At 38.3% G+C, this 27,089-nt stretch overlaps 1 protein-coding gene across 6 annotated transcripts in view; it reads right to left on the bottom strand.

The window, feature by feature from the left end:
* The window catches only part of MCM8 (minichromosome maintenance 8 homologous recombination repair factor), a 45,429-nt gene that overhangs the window by 8,398 nt on the left and 9,942 nt on the right, over window positions 1-27,089 (bottom strand). For all 6 annotated transcript variants that reach the window (XR_007150757.1, XR_007150758.1, XM_047851872.1 and 3 more), the window contains exons 6-15: window positions 25,665-25,768; window positions 24,699-24,897; window positions 21,026-21,111; window positions 12,697-12,848; window positions 12,255-12,450; window positions 9,312-9,342; window positions 8,655-8,795; window positions 5,259-5,400; window positions 1,971-2,166; window positions 48-267 (exon numbers count right to left, since the gene is read on the bottom strand). Coding sequence is in view for 4 of the 6 variants with exons in the window: in XM_047851872.1 (XP_047707828.1) it covers window positions 48-267; window positions 1,971-2,166; window positions 5,259-5,400; window positions 8,655-8,795; window positions 9,312-9,342; window positions 12,255-12,450; window positions 12,697-12,848; window positions 21,026-21,111; window positions 24,699-24,897; window positions 25,665-25,768 (1,467 nt within the window). In the remaining 2 variants the exon portion in view is untranslated. The remainder of the gene's footprint in view (window positions 1-47; window positions 268-1,970; window positions 2,167-5,258; window positions 5,401-8,654; window positions 8,796-9,311; window positions 9,343-12,254; window positions 12,451-12,696; window positions 12,849-21,025; window positions 21,112-24,698; window positions 24,898-25,664; window positions 25,769-27,089) is intronic.

Raw genomic sequence — 27,089 nt, 5'->3', positions numbered from 1 at the left:
TCCAAACAGAACCGAAATGAATGACTAAGGAGCAGAAATATTCATACCTTTAATCTTTCTGATAATGGTTTATCAGACACCGCTTCAAGTACAGAAGTATTTGAATCTTGACTATTCATGCGAGTTACAGTGGCTCCGCTAACAGTTCTCTGCTTTCCAGCTCTTATTGCAATCACATGTTCAGAGAGTAAGTGATCATGGTCCTCATTTGGGGTGTCTAACAGGATAAAGACCAAATCAAATCTGGACAGCAGGGCACTCCCCATTCTAAGAGGCAGGGAAGAAGGAAGAAACAATGATTGGAATCAAAACAAGTAGAAAACCATTTACTTATTTACTATTGAAGTTCCATGTAGAACTTTAAAAAAATAAAGTTTATGTTAAAGAAACAAACAATAGCTTTTGTATTCGATACACCCACCAACTCTGGAGAGACACCAGGCCACACACCAGTCATACATGTACCTACCTTTGGTAGGTTAATGATAAGGCCCCTTCTCACACCATGTCTGTGTTCTATATTACTACCTAATGGTAAGTTTCACAATGCCTTTGAATTTTAAAACAAATGCTATATGATACGCCAGAGGTTATCTAGTTGGGTCGTTTTAATCTTTTGTATGTTTTCTTTCACCAAGACATTGAGTCTCTCAAAGCATCTATGATTATTTAGATTAAAAAACCCACTTTTTCTTAGAAGTCATTAGAATCATTATAATAAAAATGCTGTGTTCTACTTAGTCATCTTCCCTGATCCCACCAATCAGATTATCCTTCTATTTGAGACAATAAAACTGAAATTCAAAGTAGCTAAAGAATTTGGTCAACACCCCAAAACAGGTTTGGGTACCACTAAAAACCAGAATCTAAAAACCAAGTCCTTGTTCAATAGGATCTTTCTGATCTTTCCAATATAGCACTTTGTCATTTTATTAAGAAAAACTAATAGACTGACTTTTTTTTTTTTTTTTTTTTAAAGTAGGCTTCATACCCAGCATAGGGCTTGAACTCATGACCTGAGATCAAGACCTGACCTGAGATCAAGAGCTGGCCACTTAACTGACTGAGCCACCCAGGGGTCCCTAGATTGACTTTTTTGGTGGTGGTGGTATAGCATCTCCAAGTACTATTGTATATTTTGCCATGTACCATTTCTGTATTAAAGGTACACATTATCAAATATTAGGAAATTTGGGTTTTTTCCCTCTAGAATTTAAGCTTCCAATTTTTCACATGAGGCATTCTTTTGTCTTTTCCTCACTTCCACAATCACTTCAACCTATTTTACCCTCCCTATGCCTTTTGTCCAACCTGTACAGAACAAACTAGAAGAGAAAGCATACACACATACCAATACAAACTGTTTTTGGGAAAAAGTGGGGTCATACCCCATTTATAAGTATGTAATGTGCTCTTTTCACTTAACAGTAAGCACAGACATGTTTCCCTATCAGCACACACAGAGCTACTTCCATTTTTATACCTGCTATTCTCCACTGTTCGGCCTTCCATAGTTTAACCACTTTCCTACCAATGGGCATTTTAAGCTGTTTCCACTTTTTGTCTGTGATATACAATGGCATAATACCCAACCTGTAAATGCGTCTCTGTGCACCTACATGACTGTTTCTGTGAGTATGATTCCTAAAAGTAGAACTGGCTAAAACAAATGGAATGTATATTTCAAACTGTGATAATAAACATGCCAGTTGTCCTTCAATACACTAACCTGAATATGTGAGAACTTATTTTCCCAACCCTTTGCCAATAATGATTATTAATATAAAAAATGTTTGCCAATCTGGTAGCTATCAATGGTACTTCATTGCTTTAATTTGTTGTGCTCAACATGTTTTTGTACATTTACTAGAAATTATCATTTCTGTGAACTATTATGTCCTCAGTTATCTTTTTCTTCTGATTTATATGGATTGAATACATTAAAGGTATAAATATCCAAAGAGACTTACTTTAAATTCTCAGAAACTGTTTTGGCTTTATTGTAATGTCCTCCAACTGGATTTGCAGCAGCGATGATGGAAGTTCTTGCAGGGAGGCTACAAACCATGCCAGCCTTAGCAAGACTAATACTCTGTTGTTCCATAGCTTCTAACAAGGCTTGATGTTGATTCCCCATCTTATCAAATTCATCTATCCCACAAATACCTACAGTCACAGTAAAATAATACAGACAAAAAGCTTTCTTTGGTTAAATTCCAAATCTTACAGGATGAAAACTCTTCCACAATAAGGAAATTATTTGTAATTGTTTCCAGCAGTTAAAATTATAAAATGTCAAACAGTAGAGAATTTGTGCTTGTTTTACAGCAAATAAAACACTTGTCGTAACTAACTTTTATGTAATATTTTCTCATTCAACATTTTTCATAGGCAAGGCATGTGTTGTAAGTGCTACAAAAATGAAGATACGAATGACCCTCAAAAAGCTTAAAGACTTATGTTCAAACAGGTGAAATAAGAGATATGCATATCCAAAAGATAGTATATTTCAACAACTACATGAGATAGGCATAATTACATAAGATCAGTTTTCTCAGGTAAGGAAAGGACATTTGAGCAAAAACTTCAAGGAGGAAAGGGAACAAGCCTTGCAGACTTATCTGGAGTAAGGGAAGCACAGGCAAAGGGAATAACAAGTAAAAAAGCCTAATGCAGGAATGTAAAATGTGCTGGTGGTGTAACTGGAGAATAAGAAGGAAGTAGTAGATAATGAGGCAAAAGAGGTGATTAAAAGGCCAGAATGTGAATGGCCCTGGACTACTGTCAAGCCTTGAGCTTTCACTCTTAGAGACAGGAAGCCACTGGAGGGTTTTGAGCAGGAGAATAACTTTATCTGAGTTTTAACAGGATTGTTCTGCCTTGTTAAGAACAATGGAAAGGGCAAGGATGGTCACAAGCATTCCAACTAGGAGATCACAGTAATAATCCATGTAAGAGATGATGGTGTCTTGGATCAGGGTAGCAGCAATGGAGAAGAGTCTCGATACTCTGTGTGTGTGTGTGTGTGTGTGTGTGTGTGTGTGTGTGTGTATATATATATATATATATATATATGGAAGGTAGAGCCCACAATATTTGTTGATAGACTGGATGTGGGGTATATGTAAAAGCCAAATATGACTGTACATTTTCTGATTTTAGCAAATAGAAGGATGGAATTATCATTGACTGAGATGGGAAAGACTATAAAAATAGGTTTGAAGGAGAATATCGGAATTTTGATTTCGGATGTGTTAAGTCTGAGGAAGTTATAGAGATACTGTAAAAACAGGCATTAAGAACCCTATGACCCAGCAGTAGCACTGCTAGGAATTTACCCAAGGGATACAGGAGTACTGATGCATAAGGGGCACTTGTACCCCAATGTTTATAGCAGCACTCTCAACAATAGCCAAATTATGGAAAGAACCTAAATGTCCATCAACTGTGGTTTATATACACAATGGAATACTACGTGGCAATGAGAAAGAATGAAATATGGCCCTTTGTAGCAACGTGGATGGAACTGGGCAGTGTTATACTAAGTGAAATAAGCCATACAGAGAAAGACAGATACCATATGGTTTCACTCTTATGTGGATCCTGAGAAACTTAACAGGAACCCATGGGGGAGGGGAAGGAAAAAAAAAAAAAAAAAAGAGAGGTTAGAGTGGGAGAGAGCCAAAGCATAAGAGACTCTTAAAAACTGAGAACAAACTGAGGGCTGATGGGGGGTGGAAGGGAGGGGAGGGTGGGTGATGGGTTTTGAAGAGGGCATCTTTTGATATGAGCACTGGGTGTTGTATGGAAACCAATTTGACAATAAATTTCATGTATTAAAAAAATAAAAAAAGAAATATGTGCCTGGGGGTGCCTAGATGGCTCAGTCAGTTAAGCATCCAACTCTTGATTTTGGCTCAGTTAAGCATCCAACTCTTGGTTTTGTGAGATTGAGCCCCAAGTTAGGGCATGGAGACTGCTTAAGATTTTCTCTCTCCCTCTACCCCTCCCCTGCTTGTGCTTGCTCATGCTCTCTCTCTCTCCCTCCCTCTCTCTCTCTCAAAAAAAAAAAAAATGTGCCTGGAGTTCAAGGAAGAAGAGATATAAATTTGGAAATTTTCGGCATATAGGTAGGCAAAGCCATGAGACTAGATAAGATCATTGAGAAGGTAACATAGACTAAGAAGAAAATAGGTACAAAACCTAAGCACCTGGAGGTGCCAACCAGTTAAGGTTGGGGAGATAAAGACCAAGACCGAGAAGGAACAGTTAATGAACTAAGAAAACCAGAAGAGTAGAGTGTCCTGGAAACCAAGCAGGTAAAGTATTAAGGAAGGGGGTTGGTGGGGGCTGCTGACAGGATCTGGATTCAGAAATGTGGAGGTCGCCAGCAAACAAAGGAATGAATGGCCTTAACTGGACTGGAATCAGGGCACTGTCTGACACATACATAGGAACATGTTTCCAATAGAGTTACAGCATCACAAAGAGAAACTTAGGTAGCAATGCTTAATCAGAGATCCCTTCTTGCTAAGCCCTCCAACTGGATTTCTTATAAACTCTCCATCAAATCCTGACAAACATCCAATGAGATGGGTTAAAATACAGCAAAATTCTAATTATAATGTAATAGTCTAAATTCTTATTGTAAGTCCTCTGAGAGTAAAGGATAATAACATTTACCTTATTTTCAGTTCCAAGGCATCTCGAAGTATTCTGAACTAAGTAATAGTAATGCATTCAGCAAGTACTTACTATGCACCTATGTATTAGACAAGATAAATGTGGCAGTCAACAGATAACCATATTCCACCCCACAGGGAGCTTGATGTGAAGCTTTAAAACAGGCTTTTAAACAATTGTGATGGTTGATATGAAATGGGAAGTGCAAGGAGTTATCTATACCTATTTGACTTGACTGACTTGATATATAATTGTGTCTATCGCAAGATTCTGACAATGACATTAAGTACCAGTTTCAATTCCGCAGCATAAACTGCATTTCCGGTTATTTTTTTCTGGCACTCATTCTCAACTCACTGGTCAATACAGTGCTGTCCAAATGCCTCTTGAACAGAATGTAAAGAAATGAACTGGAAAAGACTTAAAAAAAAAAAAAAAAACCCAAAAGCCCCAGAATTTCTAACTATTTAGATCTGAAATAATACCTTTAAAACCCTTGGCTCAATTTAAAAATAGAACCTGTAATATTAGTGAAAAATTAAATGTTGTAAACAGTGGAGAGTTTGGTTTCTTACCTTGATCACCAAGTACAAGGGCACCAGCTTCCAAAGCAAAATCTCCAGAGCAACTATCTTTTGAAAGAGTTACAGTCAAACCAGAGGTGGTTGTGGTATTACCACAAACATACACACCACGTGGAGCAACATTGCATACTGCCTGAGGAAACAAAAGGTTTAAGAGAATCAACCAAAGTAAAAGAAAAACAAATAGTAACTGCTAACAAATATCAGCTATATGCCAGATATTCTTTTTGCTTAAGTTTATTTATTTATTTTTGAGAGAGAGAGAGAGACAGAGACAGAGAGAGAGAGAGAGAAAGAGGGGGAAGGAGGGAGACAGAGAGAAAGCACGAGCAGGGGAGAGGCAGAGAGAGAGGGAGAGAGAGAGAATCCCAAGCAGGCTCTGCACTGTCAGCACAGAACCTGATGCAGGGCTTGATCTCATGAACCATGAGATCATGACCTGAACAAAATTCAAGGTCAGACGCTTAATCGACTGAGCCACCCAGGCACCCCTGCCAGGTATTCTTCTAACAGTTTTACTATACAACCTTCACTACCACAGTAGTGAGGTAGGAAGGCATTATTACACCCCCACTTAATCACGTAGAAACCAAGCCCTGCATACACTAACTCACAGTAGCTATGAAGGTGGGAGGTGAGGATTCAATCAAATCCAGGCAGCCTGCCTCTGATGACTGTGGTCATGTGAATATTATACAACTTCATTTTATGCTTCGTTTTCAAGTTCAAACAGAAAACACATGAGTACCAATTTTAATTTCAAAGGCTTCAATGCTTCTTCATACATCAGGTAATAAAGTGGCTCAATAATGCTCACCTGAGTAAACAAGCTACAGCAGGTCAGAAAAGTGATTAAATAACACAAGAGTTAAAAGTGTGGACCTCCAGAGTCAAGCAGACCTGGGTTTTTGTTGTTATTCTTCTTAAAGCAAGCTCTACAACTAGGCCCCAACATGGGGCCTGAACTCATGACCCTGAGATCATGAACTGAGCTGAGATCAAGAGTCGGATGCTTAACTGACTGAGCCACCCAGGTGCCCCAAGAAAACCTGTTTAAATTTTGGCTCTACCATGTACTGGCTATGCTGCTCTCAGATCTCTCTGAGCCTCAGCTTCCTTCTTTAATCACGTATATCCCTGAGGAATAAATGAGATTTTGTATACAAGGCACTTAAATCTGGTACCTGGCACACAGTAAGTGCCCAGTGCAAGGCCACTGTGCGTGCTGTGCACTGCATAACCACAGGAGACAATGCTCACACTGCTATGTTGATAGTGTGCTCTGGACATGTGCAGTGCCCAACCCAAGGGGCCCTATGATATCTAGCTTATAAACAGTAGCTATCATTTTTTAAAAATGTTTATTTATTCTGAGAGTGTGAGCAAGGGAAGGGCAGAGAGAGAGAGAGAGAGAGAGAGAGAGAGAGAGAGAGAGAGAGAGAGAGAGAATCCTAAGCAGGCTCTCAGCATGGAGCCTGATGTGGGGGCTCAATCCCACCACCATTGAGATCATGACCTGGGCCGAAATCAAGAGTTGGATGCTTAACCACCTGAGCCACCCAGGCACCCCTCACTATTTTTGTTATTTGTAATCCCTTATTAGTCTGAGAGGATGATGATGGCTAACTAAATGGTCAGAGGAAAAGAGGATTAAAAATATAAAGTAAATGATGACTGTTAGTATTAGCCTAATTTTTAAAAACTGGTTTAGCAGGGCTAGAAGACTTACATCCAAATACCCTCCTCTGTTTACAACATTTAATTTCCACCAACATTACAGCTTCTATTTTTAAGTTAAGCCCATGGTTTAAAAGGCATTATTCCAGGTCTAAAAACCATGAAAAGTTGCTGATGCCATTTCTTAGTATTAAATTTTTTTCGGTACCATTAAATGTATTCTGAAACCATTATCTGCTAAGATCTATTTCTTAAATAAAAAAGGAGTAAGAGGGGGATAAAAAGGAGTAAGAGAGAAAAATGGAACTTTTATACACCGTAAGCAAAATGTATAAACTGTAAGATTTATTTGTATAGATAACTAGCCACTGTGGAAGTTAACCAGGCTTCTACCTATAATACACTAATTCGCTATGTACACAATGATATAAAAGACAGAAAAGAAAGCTGTAACAATTCAGGTCCACACATGGACCTTTTACAAGCATAACCTGGCTAGGTATCCTGTTTTTATTTTTATCATCAACTGTTTCCCCTAAAACTAGGTGCTGTGCCTCTGCTGTCAGGTTTCTAGCAAGGGCTCAGGACAGAGTTGTTTTTGTTTTTTTTTTTTTAAGTAGGCCCAGTTGGTCCAAAGGAACATGGAAATATAGATGAAATGTCAGCTTAGGAATTAAAATGATGGCTGATGTAACAATCAAATGTAGGGAATATATAATGATTCTGATGTGAAGGACAGTGGGTTTATAATGCAATGATGACGTCAAAGTCGTTCTCAATCCTGGTTGTTGCACAGCACAATCACCTGTGGTGGGTTATCTGCACACAGACACTAGGACCCTAATCCAGACACTCTTAATTCAGTTGGACTAGGCAGGCCCCAGGCCTCTTTTCAAAGAGTTCCAAAGGTGATTCTGATATGCAACCAAGGTTCTGACCGCTGGACAAAGATGCGGTAGCCGCAGGACTACAACTTAGCAAAGAGACCCCTGGTCTGGTCACATTTTTCTACACTGGGGGTGGTGGTGAGGAATGGGGACACATGGGCATTCTCAGAAAGGACATTATGGCTGACTTACCAGGTGTCACTCAAATGCAACCACAAGCATTCCAACAAGCAGAGCCTTCTAGGACCATCATAAGCCCTGATGGGGAGAACCACTAGGCTCTGGTTGGCAGAGGCAGAATCTTCTTGGGGACCAACAAGAAGTTTTTCACAGAAGTTGCCTTGCTTTAAACTCAGAGCAGTGAAGATGTATAGAGACAGATCTCTTACCTTTATCACACTGTTCCTTAAGCTCAATACACTGTTTATGTAGTTGTGTGATCAGAGAATGTGTGACCCTGCTTCCCTGCTCTTTACTTTCACAAACTACTCTGTTCATAGGTGAAGCCACAACAAAAAAGACTACCAAAACTGATACCATGCCAAAAAAGCAGGGGGTTAGAGAAATGGTTAACATTTCACAATAGGTAACATCTCAATAGACCAGCATGCCTGCAACAGCCTGTGTGACAGAGACTGACTCGATTTGAAAGGATGGCCAGATAGAAGTGACATCTTACTCACATAAACCCCAATTCACTTATACCACCAGGCCAACTATATCCTCTAGAACACAAACACTGCATGCTTTGAGAAAATTCACTTGTGAATCAGTCACACATTTTATAAGGAATACATTAAATATGAGATGATTGATTTCCTACCTGTAGCATCTGACTCTTTCCCAAGCCTGGATCTCCAACAACAAGGACATGTGGATCTCCTCGAATTGGAATTCTGTTTTTGTCATCTGCATATTTTTGGCTTCCTCCAAAGAGTGCTAATGCCAAGCCTGCTTTAACAAGCTCAAGTGTGAAAGAAGAGGGGGGACCCCCAAAGTAAGAAAAACATAAAGATGACTAGCAAAAAAGGGATGTTCTTCCCTCTATATTTACATTTATTTGAGATTTTTTTTTAAAAGCATGATTGAACTTTACTTTTTTTCCTAAGGAAATTAAGATATAAATTTCCATAATGTAAATGATTAAAAAGCAAAAGGTAGGAAGCACATAAAATCAAAGAGGTATCTTTACTGAGTAAAGACCTACCTTGCAAAGCATGAATCTACTCCACAAAACCGGGAAATATTTGTTAGCTTCTGCTTTAATACTTTACACCTAAAGTCACTTTAAAGAACCTCATTCCTATTAGCTTGAATTAGTAAGTAGCTTGTTATTACAAGAAACTATAGTTTGCCTTTCACATCATTCATTTCTGGAGAATAATGACCTATTAAAATTACAAACATCTGGCTAACAGAAATTAGCTATTTTTTTGCCAACTTTATGTATTTTTGGGTAAAGATGAAGTAAAATACTTACTTCATGACCAAAAATGACAGGGCAAAGTGAGCTGAAAAACAAAATACAACTTAGAAATTCTTATTTTCACTTCATCAATCCATTAGAGGATCTACTTTACAACTTGCTTAACTTGGTTTATTTAGCATAAAAAAATAAAGACAAACATATAGTTTACATCCCTCAAACAACCCAAGACATTTTATTCTACCAGTAAATTTCTCAAAGTTCTTGGTTAATCCATAAAGGGAAGAATGCTTTAAAAACTGTGCCTCTGTAAGGGAGACAGGATACTTGCAAAGCATTTATTTTTTTAAATATATTTTTATTGTATTTATTATTTTTTTGAGAGAGTGTGTGTGCAAGGAGGGGAGGGGCAGTTGGGGAAGGAGAGAAAGAATCTCAGGCAGGCTCCATGCCCAGCATAGAGCCCAATGCAGGCTTGATCTTAGAACCATGAGATCATGACCTGGGCTGAAATCAAGAGTTGGACACTTAACCAACTGAGCTACCCAGGCACCCCGCAAAGTATTTTAAAGTAACCAAATATATGGTTGATCCATCTCCAGCCTTTAATACATCATAATCATGGTCTTCTACTTTAGGATACAGAATTATATTGCATTTTACACGAATAGGCAGCTGTGTAGCCAAGTCACAGAAAGAAGACTGATGGGTGAATTGAGTAAATAATACTTTAAGAGGAGATAAAATTTCATTTTTTCAGCTCAACTCAAAGGATCAGAATAAGACCATATATGACTACAAAGAGGTATATTCACATTTACCAACTGTAAAAACAAGGGTCACACAGAAAAGGCCAGAGTGGAAGAGATGTAACCAGGAGTTAAGTATAAATCATTATCCCTTTTAATACATGTAAACACAGAAGTTGCTGTCCTGCCACATCCCCCTGGTGCTCACTGTTAAGCATGTTCCCACATAATTACTGCTAGCTTCTGACCACACACCTCCACCTGTCTGCTGAAGGGCTTTCTCTGGCTGCAGAAGCATCAGCAGCAGGCAGGCTGGACAGGCTGAAAGTGCTGGGTTATAGAATGTTCCAAGAGTAGCCCCAAATCTAGGCCCTTGGATAGAAAAATACTGAGGCTAGTTCTACACATTCTAGTCTCTCGAGGTCTCAAGAGGATTAAGCCCCGGATGCTTATAGTAACCTCCTCATTGAGAAACCATACACTACCATCCTTTCTCTCACTCCCCCATTCCCTTACCAGTATTTCTGGGGATCACCTCCCAAATAAATGCTTACCCAAATCATTGCTTCTGAAGGAACCTAAACTAAAACATAACCTTCCACTGTCTTCTGCATTCTGCTTTCATGGTCTTCTACTTGTTACTCTAACGAAGGTAGACAAACTTTTCCTTAAAGGACCAGAAACTGTATCTTTTCAATTTTACTGTCTGGGTCACAACGACTCAACTTGTGTGAAAGCAATGTGTAGATGAATGGACAGGGATGTGTTCCAGTAAAACTTTGTTTACAGAAACCAGGTAGCCTGCCTAATTTGTCAACCCCTGCAAGGTTAACAAATGAAAACTTCTGGTTTTTGATGCTGAAATTACAAATTTAGAACTGAAGGGTAAAAGCAACCTGTGGGAAGAAAACCTTTCTGTAAGTTAAGTATAGCAGAAGGACCACTGCAAACATTTGTTCTTATTTATAATGGGTAAGAGGAACCAATTGAAGAGGCGTTTTGATCTTCAACCAGGTTACTCCTCCCCGTCTGCTCACAGCCCACACACCACAGTCACTGATCCGCAGATCACACCCCCACTTCAGCTCAGAGTACCTCCTCTCCCAGGGTGGGTCTGGATGGCTACCCATTCACAGGAAGTCTCTGAGGGTTTAGGGACAAAGAATCCCCTGAGGAACTGCATACTTTTCTTAGTCGGTTAATTAACATACTCAAGGCAAAAAGAGTCAAATTCTCTAAAAAGTGTCCCAAGCCTAGGTGAAGGAAAATGCAATGCATTTCAAAACCTCAGATCTTCACCACCCTTAGGTATATCCAATTTTCAGTCTCTCTTGTTTCTTCTGTTTCTTCAAAATTGTCCAAAAAATTGTCAATGTTTTAAAATAACAGCATGTTGTGTTAATTAAATTAAATATATTATTGAATTTCATTTAATCTTTGGTACAACCTTCTGAGACAGGAATTATTATTTCTATTTTAGGGAGATAAAAATCAAGGAGATAAGAAGTAACATGCTTCCAACCACACTGGAAGTTAAGTGGTTGAAGAAGGATTCTAACTTAGATTTATCTTAAAAAAAAACAAAACAAAAAAACCTCTTAACCACTAAAGCAAAAATGCCTCTACTTTGCTTCTTCTCTACTACATGGCAAAAACATGGAAATAAAAGAATATTATGAAATACTTATTGAAGTAAGTGACTTCTACTGTGATATCTTTCTTCCTTTTTAAAAGTAAACAAACAACCCCTGACATACCACTAATTGAAGTGACTGGAATTCATAGTCCCATCACTCTTCTGTTGAGTATCTAACTTCCTGTGTGAGATAGTAAATTTTCTTTATGGATAAAACTAGAAATCAGCAAACTTTTCTACAGAGGAACAGACAGTAAATATCTGTGAGCCATTCTCTGTTACAACTACTCAGCTCTGTCATTGCAGCTGGAGAGCAGCCAGACTCTACATAAATGAATGACTCTGGCTGTGTTCCAATAAAAGTTTAGTTACAGGCAGTGAAATTTGAATTTCATATAATTTTGTGTGTCATGAAATATTCTTTTTTTTTCAGCCATTACAAAATACAGAAACCATTCTTAGCTTATGGGCCATATGAAAATTGGCAGTTAGCTGGATTTGACCTGTGAATTGTAATTTGCAACCATTTTGACTAGTTTTTTTCTTACTAGTAGCCAAGAGCACCCCTATGGTGCATATACATAATAAAATTTCGGATAACCTCATACATACTTGACAATGAGTTTAAACAGGTTTTCTTCAGCTTGAATCTCTTGGATGGCATAAAGGTCTTTAAGTGAAAACTCCATCAGTGCTCCATGCTTACACCCATCCTCAGAAGTCTTTGTTTTCTGTCCTTTGCTATTGCTAACAGAATTTGCTTCAATGTACAAAAGGAACATGCATTTGTCATTCTTATTTCGAGAACCTGTAAATTTCAAAGCATGAAGTACAATAATTGGTATTTTCATTTTCCCTACAAAGACTTGAATAGCATGTAAAAGAAAGGCACAATAAGCTACAAATAAACCTTTATTTTGAAGGAAAAGTTTCACCTGTGTAAGAAACAAGCCTTCCCTATACTAGTGTAGATTCAAAAGTACCTTAAAAAGAAAAAACATGACTGCTAACAAATTATTGAGGGACAATCAAAATGAGAAGCGTTATACCATACCTTCTTCAGCATTTGAGACTTTGACAACTCCAGTAATAGTCACTGTGTCTCCTGGGACACAGCTATCCACAAGATCATGAACAAGTTCACACTCTATTGTTCGTGGAATCCGACCAGCTTCTCGCTGATCGTCAGACATCAGCTCCTGGATTCTAAAAAGTTAAACAATTTTCAGTTTATGTACTGACTTTAAGTCATTTCTTCAACATGTCAACTATTTGGAATCCACAAGGTACTGAGCTAAAGGGCAGAGTAGTAAAAATAAAAAAAAAAGTTCAATAATGTATCTAAAATTAATTCAGCTGTTTCCAATTAAGAATGGCAGGATGAGGGACACCTGGGTGGCTCAGTCAGTTAAGCATCCCTTGATTTCGGTTCAGATCACAAGCCCCAATCACACTCAGTGCTGCTGGTGTGGAGTTTGCTTGGGATTCTCTCTCTCTCCCTCTCTCCCTGCCCCTCCACTGCTCGCTCTCTCTCTCTCTCTCTCTCTCAAAATAAACTTAAAAAAAAAATTAAAAAGAATGGCGGGATGAGTATATACACTTGCCTAGCCTCTCTCCAAAATGTCCACCAAAATGGCAATCATTAAATAAATAGAAGTTTTTAGGTGTGCAGAGGTGTTACTGATAAACAAGAGATCTTGAAATTTTAGAAAACAGCAAGTGGGAAAGTATTAATGGATAAAACAAAATGAAGTCCAGAATACACACAGGAAAAAGTTACAAGGGTACAAGAGAAGTGGGAGCCAATATTCTCAGCAGAGCCCTTGAGAGGCTTCTAGGTTGTAGTCGGCAGGAATGGAGAGTAGGAGTGGATGGCTGAAACGAAACAGGAAAATCAACTGAAAGACAAGTCACAGAACTGTTGATAATTTTTTGGTAGGTGGGTGGATGGGGGTAGGGAAAGAATGAGGGCATCCCAGCAAACCAGGCTTTACTGTTTGGCAAAAACCACAGCACTGTGCTAAAGAAATGGATCCATCTACTCTGTGTGGGGAGCTACGGCATCTAGTGAGGGTATCAGAGTTCCAGAATAAAGCCTCCTTATTCTGGCATATGAGAAGCCCAACTGCAATTCAAAAACACATTCACATAGTAAAATCTGTTAGTTGGAATCCCTACCTTCTTATCCAGGGGGGAAGCCTCATGAGGAGAAACTCCTATCCACAAAATGGCAAAGGAAACCCACCCTACCTACTCCAACTAACATCTCATTGCTCATCAGATATTTCATCATGAAACAGCAATAATTCAGGGAGGAGAAGAGCATTAGAAACAAACAAAAAGCTGCCTAAGGGTTTTTGAGAAAATCTTACACCATAAAACAAGAATAAGCACCTATAAAAAGGCACCTACTGGAAAATAAGCGTGAGATCAGGAAAATTACAAATAGTTTTCTAAAAATCAAATATTAGTAGGAGAGAAACCAGAAAAAGCCAAAGAAAACTAGAAAATGAAAGTTAAAAAGAGAAAAAGTTAAAAGACAGATGAACAATCCAATGGATGTATCTAATTGGGAGCGTCAAAAGAAAAAACATATATAAACAGAGAAAACAGGATGAAGTCACATTTAGATGTACTCTCACTGCTTCAGAACACCATTGACAAAAAGATTTCAAAAGTGCTAAATAACAAAGTTACAGTCCAAACATGAAGCACATTAAAATAGGGGATAATTTAGGGGAATATAAGGAAGAGAATTCATTTTGATTTTGATGCTTGGATCATTTCCTTTAAGGGGCAGAACACACGAAAAACACATCCCAGTGATATAAATTACATTTCCTTTTCTTAGCATTTGATCACCTTCCTTGGTTCTTTGTTGAACAAAGTTGATCATAAAAATGTAAATGCTCTTGTTTTTGTTAGATATAAACTATAAACAAAAAAGACAGTTATGATAGGAAAACAGAAATAACTCTTGACAATGTAAAATTAACATCATAGCTGAGAAGTAAAAGCAAGCACATCGTCTCTAACGTCCATGATTCACAGAAAGTGGGTGAGTAAAGTGAAGGAAGGAAGGCATACAAGGGTGTCATCTAAATTCTGTATAAGACGAGAAATTGGGAACTGTGGGAACTGTGGCCTTCTATACTGATTGAAGGTTTTCTGTTTTTTGTTTTTTTAGAGAGAGCAAGAGCATGCAAGCAGGGGATTGGGCCAGAGGGAGAGAGAGAGAATCTTAAGCAGACTCCACGCTCAGTGTGGAGCCCAATGTGAGGCTCAATCCCACAACCCTGGGATAATGACCTGGGCTGAAATCAAGAGTCAAATGCTCAACCAACTGAGTCACCCAGGCACCCCTATTGATTGAGTTTTTAAAAACATTTACATGCATTACCTTAAAACTTTTTTTTTTTTTTTTTTTTTTTTTGCCACACTCATATTCCAGTTTAATTGTACAGCAAGAGACCAGTAGCTCAGGGCCTCTTATCTGTCTTCTTTTCACCAACTGAATCAGTATCTGCCCCTGGAAGTGCAACTTGGCCTCCCAGGCCCTGGGAATGACCACTGAGGGGGCTCATTTGATGAAGCCAGTGGCACATGTATTTTCTGGTTCCACAGGGCCATCTAGACAGCTTCCACAGTGACTTCATAAAATCTTCTGGGCCAATAGGATTTTTATTGGCACATGATGGGAAAAGCTTTAAACCGACCATGGCTTTGAAAGCCCAACACTTGTCAGGCTGGCATTTGTGGTATGTTCCTGGCCCCACCCCCCCCCACCCCCCCCCCCACCCCCCTGCCAATTCCAGTATAGATAACATACATTTATAACACAGTGTTATATTAGTTTCAGGTATACAATATAGTGATTCAACAATTCTATACATTACTCAGTGCTCATCATGATTAAGTATATTCTTAATCCTTGTCACCTATTTTACCCATTTTCCTACCTCCCTCCCTTTTGGTAATCATCAGTTTGTTCCCTACAGTTAAGAGTCTGTTTTTTTGTTTATCTTGTTTTTCCTTTGTTCTTTTTTTTTTCTTCCTTAAATTCCACATATGAGGGAAATTATATGGTATTTCTCTTTCTGTCTTATTTCAATTACCATTATACCGTCTAGATCTATCCATATTGTTGCAAATGGCAAGATCTCATTCATTTTTATGGCTGAGTAACATACCGTTATATGAGTAAATACACGCACGCGCGCGCGCACACACACACACACACCACATCTTTGTTATCTATTCGTCTATCAATGGACACTTGGGCTACTACCAATTATTTTTAATTCTCAAACTTCTTTCATAATTACAGTGAGTTGAATTGTGGCTCTCAAAAAAGATAGGACTGGAAAGTTTCTGTTGAAAAATCAGCTGATAACCTTATGGGGTTTCCTCTGTATGTAACTGTCTTGTTTTCTCTTGCTTTTAAAATTCCCTTTTTACCATTACTTTTTACTGTGGGGAATAAGCTTAGGAATTCCCTGAGCTTGCACTGATAGGTTAACAAGGCATAAAGAATTAGAAATCCATAGGATGTACACACCCAAGTTTGAGTAAACAATTTAGGTAAATAAGATTAGGTAAACGGGGCAAAGGCCCCAGTATAGGTAAAGCGGGGCAAAGGTCCCAATATAGGACAAAGGTATAGGAATAGGGAATCTCAGGGTGAGGATGAGTTAAAAAGATTAGGTGTTGGGGCACCTGGGTGGCGCAGTCGGTTAAGCATCCGACTTCAGCCAGGTCATGATCTTGCGGTCCGTGAGTTCAAGCCCCGCGTCAGGCTCTGGGCTGATGGCTCAGAGCCTGGAGCCTGTTTCCGATTCTGTGTCTCCCTCTCTCTCTGCCCCTCCCCCGTTCACGCTCTGTCTCTCTCTGTCCCAAAAATAAATAAACGTTGAAAAAAAAAATCTTTAAACATAAAAAAATTAAAAAAATAAAGAGATTAGGTGTTCAGAGTGGAAACGCCCCCCCCCCCCAACTTAGTACAATAGCAGAAAGCTGCTTTCACAGGAAGGAAGGAACAAATTAGGTAAACTGGTAAATAGGGCTATGGACTGCTGCAGGGCGAAGTTGCCCAGACAGGAGCTAATTAGCTAAAGAGAGGTGCCTTGTTGACCCTGACGTAGCATGCTCTGTCTTTCTTGTCCCCTAGAAGTTTAGGTAAACAGAGGTGGGGCCTCACATCTACTGTAAACAACCTTCTGCCTGGTGCCAGGATTTTGTTTTGTATTAGCCCAAACCCCTAACACCGCATATCTTCAAAACCCCATTTCTCTCACGCCCATGAGTTAATGTTCATGATTTCACTGTCTCTCTGTGCACTCCCATCACATTTGTAAGCCTCCTGATCCTAATAAAAATAGAGCAAGGACCCTTACTCGGGATTCTCCTCCATCTTTACCACCACCAACCCTGCACCTTCACCCTCAATACACAAACACTACCAGACTGCAATGAGAAGTCTCAGAATGACACAACATGCTAAGGATGCCTTGCTCTAAAAAATTAGACATTTAAACTTTTCTTATTAAAACACAGATAAACATAAAGAAGAAAATAACAATTACTCCAATCTTACTTCCTAGACAGTATACTCTCAACATGTGTTTGTATTTCTCACCAGTGTTATTTTTTTTATATTAAATATAATTTATTGTCAAACTGGTTTCCTTTTTTTTTTCTTAATATATGAAATTTATTGTCAAATTGGTTTCCATACAATACCCAGTGCTCATCCCAACAGGTGCCCTCCTCAATGCCCATCACCTACTTTCCCCTCTCCCCCACCCCCCATCAACCCTCAGATTGTTCTCTGTATTTAAGAGTCTCTTTTGATTTGCCTCCCTCCCTCTCTGTAACATTTTCCCCCCTTCCCCGCCCCCATGGTTCTGTTAAGTTTCTCAGGATCCACTTATGAGTGAAAACATGTGGTATCTTTCTCTGCCTGACTTACTTCACTTAGCATAATATTCTCCAGTTCCATCCACATTGCTACAAATGGCCAGATTTCATTCTATCTCATTACCAAGTAGTATTCCATTGTATATATAAACCACATCTTCTTTATCCATTCATCAGTTGAAGGACATTTAGGCTCTTTCCATAATTTGGCTATTGTTGAAAGTGCTGCCATAAACACTGGGGTACAAGTGCCCTTATGCATCAGCACTCCTGTATCCCTTGGGTAGATTCCTAGCAGTGCTATTGGTGGGTAATAGGGTAGATCTATTTTTAATTTTTTGAGGAACGTCCACACTGTTTTCCAGAGCAGCTGTACCAGTTTGCATGCCCATTAACAGTGCAAGAGGGTTCCTGTTTCTCCACATCCTCTCCAGCATCTGTAGTCTCCTGATTTGTTCATTTTAGCCACTCTGACTGGCGTGAAGTGGTATTTCAGTGTGGTTTTGATTTGTATTTCCCTGATGGGGAGTGACGTTGAGCATCTTTTCATGTGTCTGTTGGCCATCTGGATGTCTTCTTTAGAAAAGTGTCTATTCATGTCTGCTGTCCATTTCTTCACTGGATTATTTGTTTTTTGGGTTTGGACTTTGGTTATTTCTTTATAGATTTTGGATACTAGCCCTTTATCCAATATGTCATTTGCAAATATCTTTTCCCATTCCATTGTTTGCCTTTTAGTTGATTGTTTCCTTTGCAGTGCAGAAGCTTTTCATCTTGCTGAGGCCCCAATAGTTCATTTTTGCTTTTAATTCCTTTGCCTTTGGAGATGTGTCAAGTAAGAAATTACTGTGGCTGAGGTCAAAGAGGTTTTTTCCTGCTTTTTCCTCCAGGGTTTTGATGGTTTCCTGTCTCACATTCAGGTCCTTCATCCATTTTGAGTTTATTTTTGTGAATGGTGTAAGAAAGTGGTCTAGTTTCATTCTTCTGCATGTTGCTGTCCAGTTCTCCCAGCAACATTTGTTAAAGAGACTGTCCTTTTTCCATTGGATTCTCTTTCCTGCTTTGTCAAAGATTAGTTGGCCGTACATTTGTGGGTCCAATTCTGGGGTCTCTGTTCTATTCCATTGGTCTATGTGTCTGTTTTTGTGCCAATACCATGCTGTCTTGATGATTACAGCTTTGTAGTAGAGGCTAAAGTTCACCAGTGTATGTTTTTAAGCAAAGTCAGTAATGTACAATAGATAACATTCTGTGACCTGCTTTATTACTAAAAACACTGTAAACATTTTTGATGTCATTTCAAAATATTCTCCTGCAACATCAGTTAATGGTTATACAATAATCCTCTGTACCCTCTTATTTATAATATTTTCTTCAGATGTTTAGGCGGCTCCCGATTAAAAAAAAAAATCAACACTATGAAAACATACTTTCAGCAAGCTATTTCTTCACATACTGTGACTGTTTTCAACAGATAAACCCCCAGAACTGGGACTGTTTCAATAGCAAGGCCTTTGTAAGGCTTTCACCTTGATTCATTCAGATATTTCAATGACTAGCTCAGAAACAATAATTTAATTCTTTATGGTCATCCCAAGCTAAGTTTCAGAAAAAATGAAATTGAATTTACTATTAATGGCAGGAAGAGCTTAGGGCAGATATTCATTTTATAGATCTACATGTTGACAGAATAAAACAATAATGTAAGTTAATATCATACTAATAAATTTTTACTATAACTCATTCAAAATGAACTTTAGCAACATCTTACTTTTAAAAATTCAAGAAAAGGATGTAAATGGCATCCCTCTCTAAGTTTGATTTCCTAATATCAAGAGATCATCATTCAAACCTAATTAAAATATTTAAGCCTATTTTCTTGTCTGCTATTTTTACCAGAAAGCAGAGAGACTTTGTTCAAATAATTAAATTACCCTGGATCTTGTGTGCACCTATTATGAACCTTAGAGCTCCTCTGAGGCCCTCATTACCCCCTCAGTGGTGAAAGTCCTACAGACTTTCTTTGCACATCTGTACACTGAAAGAGCACAAGATCACATTCAAGAGTCTTAAATACAGCCATAAAAAAGAATGAATTCTTGCCATTTGCAACAGCATGGATGGAGCTAGAGGGTATAATGCTAAGTGAAATAAGTCAATCAGAGAAAGACAAATACCACACATATGTAGAATACGGGGTGGGGGGGGGGTGGTGGGGTGGGGGGGGAGGGGAATGAATAAAGAAAAAAAGGGACAATCCAAAATCCAGACTCCTAACTCCAAAGAATTGTTGACTACCAGAGGGGAGGGGATTTGGGGGATGGGTGAAATAGGTGAAGGTGATTAACAGCACACTTCTCGTGATGAGTGCCGAGCAATCACTAATATATACTAACTAACTAATATAACACTGTATGTTACCAATGCTGGAATTAAACTTTTTAAAAATAAAATCTAGAGGCGCCTGGGTGGCTCATTCAGTTAAGTATCTGACATTGGCTCAGGTCATGATCTCACAATTTGTGGGTTCAAGCCCCACGTCGGGCTCTGTGCTGACAGCTCAGAGCCTGGAGCCTGCTTTGGATTCTGTGTCTCCCTCTCTCTCTCTGCCCCTCCCCGACTCACATTCTGTCTTTCTCAAAAATAAACAAACATTAAAAAAATAAAATGTAAAAAAAAATTTTTAAGCCTTTCTTCTGTAAAAGTGTGTTTGTGAAGATCTCAACATAGTATACAGTTAATTATTGTACATATTGGTCTTAGTTTTTAGAGAACAGAAGGAGGTAAAGTTAGGACAGGGCTTGGTAGCAATCTACCTCACTTCTCTCTAGGTTCTTAGTTTTTTTAAAAAACCATCTCTCTCCTGTTTTAGCCAGGTTTCCTGGGTAGCACTCTGACTTCAAGGGATGAGTTATGTATGGGACTACAGCCAGATAAAATAGAATAAATTGTTGGGTTAAAAATATACCCCCCTACACACACACACACACACACACACACACACACACACACACACCCTGCAAAAAACAGCTTAAAAATAAAAACCTATAGTAAAATGTGTCATGGATAGTGAGAACATGAAACATGCCATTTCTAAGGGATTCTTTATTTTAAATTTCTAAACAATGCTTCTTTCATAGCTCATTATGGAAAGAAAATTATATAGCTTTGATGGCTTACATCCAGTTCAATGAATCACATAAATGAGAAACAAAATGAACTATTGCTCAATAGCAAAAGGATATGATACTTGCACTTTAAATCCTTTCTGGAATCTGATATACAACAAATTTCAAATAAAGGCAATTATCATTTCAAGACAAACTCTTAATGAAATAAATCTTTTACTATACACTGTATCACTGCCTACAGATAAGAATCACAGTACAATACAGGAATATTATAGATTTACTTGGCAGTATGAGAGATCTAAAACTTGTGTTTTATTTAATAGTCTGATTGCTTACTTGATTGACTGCCAGTCCATCGTAACCGTGAGAGGAGAGCTACGGAGAGCAGTGAATGACCTCCCTCGACATATGGGCACAGGACACTGCAACAAGATTAATTCACATCCAGATTTTAATAAACTACAATCACATCTCAGGAAAATTCAAGTTAAAATGCTTCATTTAACATTGTTTTAAGTTGGTCTCAGGATGGTGTTAAAGTAAAATGCACTAAGAGCTTAATGACTTTCTATTTCCTTCTGTATCAATTCTGTATCACAAGCTTTTGAGGTACTTTTGCAGCTGGTCCCTCTTGATTACTGCTCTTATTCTTTCCGCTGTGGGTGTGCAAGGCTCCTCACAAGCCTCTCACACTAAGCATTCCTTCCTTCCTTTGTGCCCATGTAGCCTCCTGATCTTTGAATGCCCTCTCACATGCAGTCCCATGTACCCAGCCCTAATCCTCCCCTTTTCCAAAGGCTTCCTAGGTCTTCCTTAATCCCTAGATCTCCTATCTCACTTCCTTGTGCTCTGTTTATATAATGTTTATTGTACCACAAAGGCAGTCTTCACCATGTGAGTTGTGTTCAAGTTTTTACAAGTCACTTGTTTGCTATTTGGACCCCAAGATGCATTTATAAATTCACAGATCGTGCCACAGATTGGCCAGTTCCAAATATGACTGCAACAATATCTCTCCAAGAGCCTTTCTAGAACCTTACCACTCCCCCATCAAGAGATGGAGTCTAATTTCCCCTTTTTGGAATCTGGACAGGCTTATGACTCACTTTGTAACCAACAGAATGTGATAGAAGTGATGCTGCCTGACTTCTAAGACTAGCTCAAAAGAGCCAAAGCCATTTCTTCCTGAGAGCTAGATGTCTGTCTCTTGAAGCTGTCAGCAGCCATGTGTGTAGAATGAGTATCCCAAGCTGTCATACTTTGTGTGAGAAACCAAAACCAGCCCGGAGAGACCACTTGGAGGAGAGATGCCCAGCCAGCCCCCAGCTACCCCAGTCCCCAGCCACTGCAGCCCCTCGCTGTTCAGCTCCAGCCACCATTGGACTACAACTCCATAAGAGACCCAGGGGCAGAACTACCCAGCAAGCAGTTCTTCTGAACTTCGAACTGACAGAAACCATGAGAAGTAATTAAATGATTGTTGTCATTTTAAGCCACTAAGTTTTCGAACTGACAGAAACCACGAGAAGTAATTAAATGACTGTTGTTATTTTAAGCCACTAAGTTTTAGGGGGATTTGTTATGCAGTAATAGTGACTGAAACAGGGATCTCCTGGAACAGCAATTTTTCTGAGTGCTTCAGTTCACCAAAGTTCAGACACAAGCAGAACCTCTTCACACTAGCGCTCATCCTACAGGTCAGCATTACCACCCACGATACTAGAGGGCATGGAAGTATCTTGACCAAACGTGGTGTACGGTAAATATCCAATAAATCAGCATTTAAATTTTGGCCTAAGAGCTAAAGGCAGAGCCTGAACCTTAAGCCCAGACAAATAGTAGGTGACACCCATTTACCAACACCACTGATTACCCAGAACCAATAGCTGAGGGGTGCCTGGGTGGCTCATTTGGTTAAGCAATCAACTCCTGATTTCAGTTCAGTTCAGGATGATTGTATCATTCGTGAGATCAAACCCCATTTATGGCTCTGCACTGACAGCACAGAGCCTGCTTAGCATTCATTCTCTCCCTCTCTCTCTCTCTCTGTGCATCCTTTCCTCATGCACATGCCCCCCACCTAAATAAATAAATATTAAGAAAATATATTTTAAAAAAGAACCAATAGCTGAATCTAACACATCTTGTTCTTCTTGTAAAAGAAGAAAATCCTACAAATTTCAATTTGTGTAAAAATGTAATAAATGTTAAATTTATTAAAGTCCAAGGTTGGTAGAGGCAACCCTGGAAAATAAGAATAGGTATGGTAAGTCTCCCTGCCTTATCAAAAGTTTTAATGAGATCAGCAAAAGTAAGATTGTATAGAGCTGGGATAGGACCAGTGAAATGAAAGAGTCACATGTCTATAAAAGCACAGTGAACCACAGAAGAAGCAATACACGTCAGTAGGAATAGAGGGCTTAATTAATAAATGGTGACAACTGGCTTTTCACCTAAAAGAATAAAATTAGATCCTTAGCTTTATGCCATTCCCAAGATTAAATTCCTGATGAACAAAAATCTAAATATAAAAAATATGACCTAAAAGTATTAAAAGGGAACGTAAGAGAAATGATAACGCTCGAGTGAAGAACGCCTTTTTAAGAAGGGCATAAAAAGTAAAAGTCATAAGGGAAAAAAAAAAATCACTTTAGCCCTGTCAAAATTTAAAACTATAGAACAAAAAATATACCACAAAGTTAAAAGATAAACCAAATACTGGGAGAAGATATCTATAATGTATATAATCAAGATTATTATCTTAGAATTAATAAAAAACTCTTATCAATAGTATAAACAGAAAAATAAGCAGAAAACATAAACAGAAAATTCAATAAAGAAGGAAACTGAATGGCCAATAAAGATGTGAAAAGATGTTCAACTGTAACAGAAATAGTAGAAATTCATATTAAAAATGAAATACCATTTACCCCACCAGAATGACAACATTTAAAAAGGCTAATAATACCAAGCGTTAGTGAAAATACAGAGAAATGGTAATTGTTTAACACTCCAGCAGAGGTGTAAACTGGGACCAACACTCTGACAAGTCGTTTGGCAACCTCTAATAGTTAACAATAAGCTTATCCCAGAACTGAGAAATTCCTCTGCTACAGAGATATGTACACGAATGTTTTCTGCAGCATCGTATGTAGTTGTAAAAAACCGGAAGCAACACAAACGTCCACCAGGAGAATGGATAAACAATCGCTATTCATTCAATGGGGTACTCCACAACGGTAAAGATAAAAGAATTAGGTATGTGTTAAGATAGGTAAACTCCAAAATAACCAAGTGAAAAAAAAGTTGCAGAATGTTACATTCAATATACCATTCACATAAACACACACAAAACAAACCTTACACATATTGTCAGGTATAAGAATGCAGATTTGAAGAATTTATGCCTATTTCCAAAGAGTGGCTGCCTCTAAGGATGAAAAAAGTGAATGGAACTGGGGAGGGCAATAGAGAGATTTCAACTTTAACTCTAATACTTAGTATTTTATGCTTAAAAAATTAAGCTTAAATCACAAAACATTAATATCTGTCAACTCATAATGGTGGCTCTATAGATATTATTCTCTCGACTTTTCCATGGCTTTAAAATCTATAGTCTAAAGTCAATAAAGATAAAAGGAACACATCATTGTCAAACCTATTAAGTCAAAATACAGAAATATGAATGGAAAGGATACACATTAACTTTAGGATAATGACTGTCTCTGGGAATTGTAGAAGCGAGGGGGCACAAAAGAGACACTAATCACATCCATAATGCTCTAGATCTTTAAAAATATAACTGGAGCTGGCAATATGTAAAATTCTGGGTGATGATTAGAGGAATGCTTTATTGGTTTATTTTCTGTACCCTGAAGTATTTCATAATTTAAAAACTGAAAATAAGTAAGAATAAGCTCTGTGCTCAGAAACACTGGGAAATGTTTTCTGTAAACTGATTTGCCTTCTCTACCAAGATACATAATTAAGTAGGTAAATAACATACTACCTTTGTGGGAAGATTATATTTTCCATCTGGAAGAGGAAAACCCTGAACTTCTCCACATGCAGCACAAAGAAAAGCCATCTTAGTGCACAGAGGCTTTATGTTACTGACACGAACCACTGTCCCTCGCAGAGCGATATATTTTCCATAGTAGTTTGCTCGGACATTCTTGAGCTGTGTCAAGGGCTCATAGTTATAGACCCTAAAAACAAAAACAAGAATGTATTTATCTATGAATTTACAATAAGCCAATAGTGGAAGTTATCTGTATCTTCACAACTTCCTTTTAGGAGCAACTGTGGAATTCTCCAACCATAGCATCCCTACAGATCAGTAATTTCAGAAGAATTAAATCATTCTTAAAGATTAAAAAATGCTAAATGTTCCCGTTTCTTCTAGTCCCACTGGATATTCTCTAAGGGAAAAAAGGAAAAAACTGTCAAAAGGAAAATTTTGGCAACAAAAAAAGTGACTTGAGTTTCTTCTTTTTCAAGAACTGTTACAAAGTGTCTTCTATAAATTCTGAAAAAGAAAAACCCTAGTGATTACCTTATTCAGCTCTTCTAATGAGAATTTTAAATCTTAAATAAAGATGAATTAAAGAAAAACAGAATTCCATTTGTTCTGTGTCTAGTAGAAACCTAGTAATTTCAACAAAATATAATCACACCATTTACTGTATTACATAGATTATTAATTTAAATAGCAGCATCTTGATAAGTATACATCCCAAATCAATTTTTACAGGAATGTACAGGTTGGGAAATCACCTTATTTGGGCAGGGAAATTTATTTTTGTCATGACCTCTTTGAAGAATTCTGAGTGAGTTTACTTGGGTTTGATAATAAGATAGCACAGAATTCAACCTTTTTTACTGATTTCTCTGGTTTTATAAAATGAGGTTTCCAATCTCAAACAGTCTTACATGCCAGATTCTAAATAATACTTTAATACCGGTAAATCCTTACCTTGCATGAATGTGTGGCACATTTACCATTGTTTCCCCATCCCTAGACAATCCTTCTTGGGCTTGTAATTCAGCTGCATGCCTTTCAAGGTCCCTAGTTAATACCTAAACAGTTGGAAAACAAAATACACTCTTGAAGTAGAACTCTTTTATAGAAATGTGAAGTTTATGAATATAAACAGTTCAGAACAGAATATTAACAGAACTCTAATAGCCCTTTAAAACTCTGATATTTAAGGGGTTCCTGGGTGGCTTGTTCAGTTAAGCATCCGACTTCAGCTCAGGTCATGATCTCATGATTTGTGGGTTTGAGCCCCACGTCAGGCTCTGTGCTGACAGCTCGGAGCCTGCTTTGGATTCTGTGTCTCCCTCTCTTTCTGCCCCTCCCCTGCTTGTGCTCTGTCTCTCTCTCAAAAATAAACATTAATTTATTTTTAAACTCTGATATTTAATTATGACTACTTATTTTATAGTGGATTATGTTTTACCTGGGATTTTGTCATCCCTGGACTGGAAAACTCCAGCATCCCTGTCTGCTACTTTCTGTCCAAAGTAAGCTTAATATTAAAAGGCCTTACAGTAGTCTCCAAAGCTATTACTGTCTGAACAGGCTCTGGTGAATACATATTTTATACTTCTCTATATTCAGTGATTAAGATAGAGAAAATAAAGATGACTGTTGAAATATCTAATACCCACTCCCTTGACATTTGATATTAAATATTTAATATCCTCTTGTGTACAAAGCAGTATGCTGACAATCTAAGAGTGAAAATGAGATGCACATCTATAGCTCTAATTGTTATAAAGACCATAAAGATTTAGAGACAAATACTACGCAAGTTTTGAAAAACAGTCCTGAGAAAGGTTTACATGAGAGACAATGGAGTTAGGCCCAAAAATCTGGATGCAATGCAAGGGGCATTCCATGGTTAAGGGACGGCATGTGCAAGAGGTCAGAGTATTGAAAGAATTCTGGGGAGAGCTCAGCTTAGCTTAATGGGTAGTGAGTGAAAGTGGAGGAGGAAGATGAACCACATCATGGAAGGCCTTCAACGCCATGTAAAGGATTTGGATTTCACTTGGAAGAAGTCACCAGTTTCTGAAGACAGATCATGTTTCACCAGTATAGCAACAATTTAGGAAAGATAATGAAGGTTTAAGAAGGGTGGAGGGCCAGTAAGGGTGGAAAAGAGATGGATTTAAGAGATGTTTTAGAAACAGGAATGAAAGAATGTGGTGACTTGGATATGGAGAACTAATGAGTGAGATGAGTCTGGAGACAACACCAAGGTTTCCTGTCTCAGGTTACCAGCAATGTACACATCTTTGTAATTAACTATTCCTTGTGCCTGGATACCATTACCTCCTCTGGCCTATGTCTAATTCTCAGAACCCCTTTAAGACCCATAATAACCCTAGCATC

Source organism: Prionailurus viverrinus, chromosome A3, assembly GCF_022837055.1.
Source record: "Prionailurus viverrinus isolate Anna chromosome A3, UM_Priviv_1.0, whole genome shotgun sequence".
NCBI lineage: Eukaryota > Metazoa > Chordata > Mammalia > Carnivora > Felidae > Prionailurus > Prionailurus viverrinus.
This window is presented reverse-complemented; position numbering and strand designations above follow the sequence as displayed.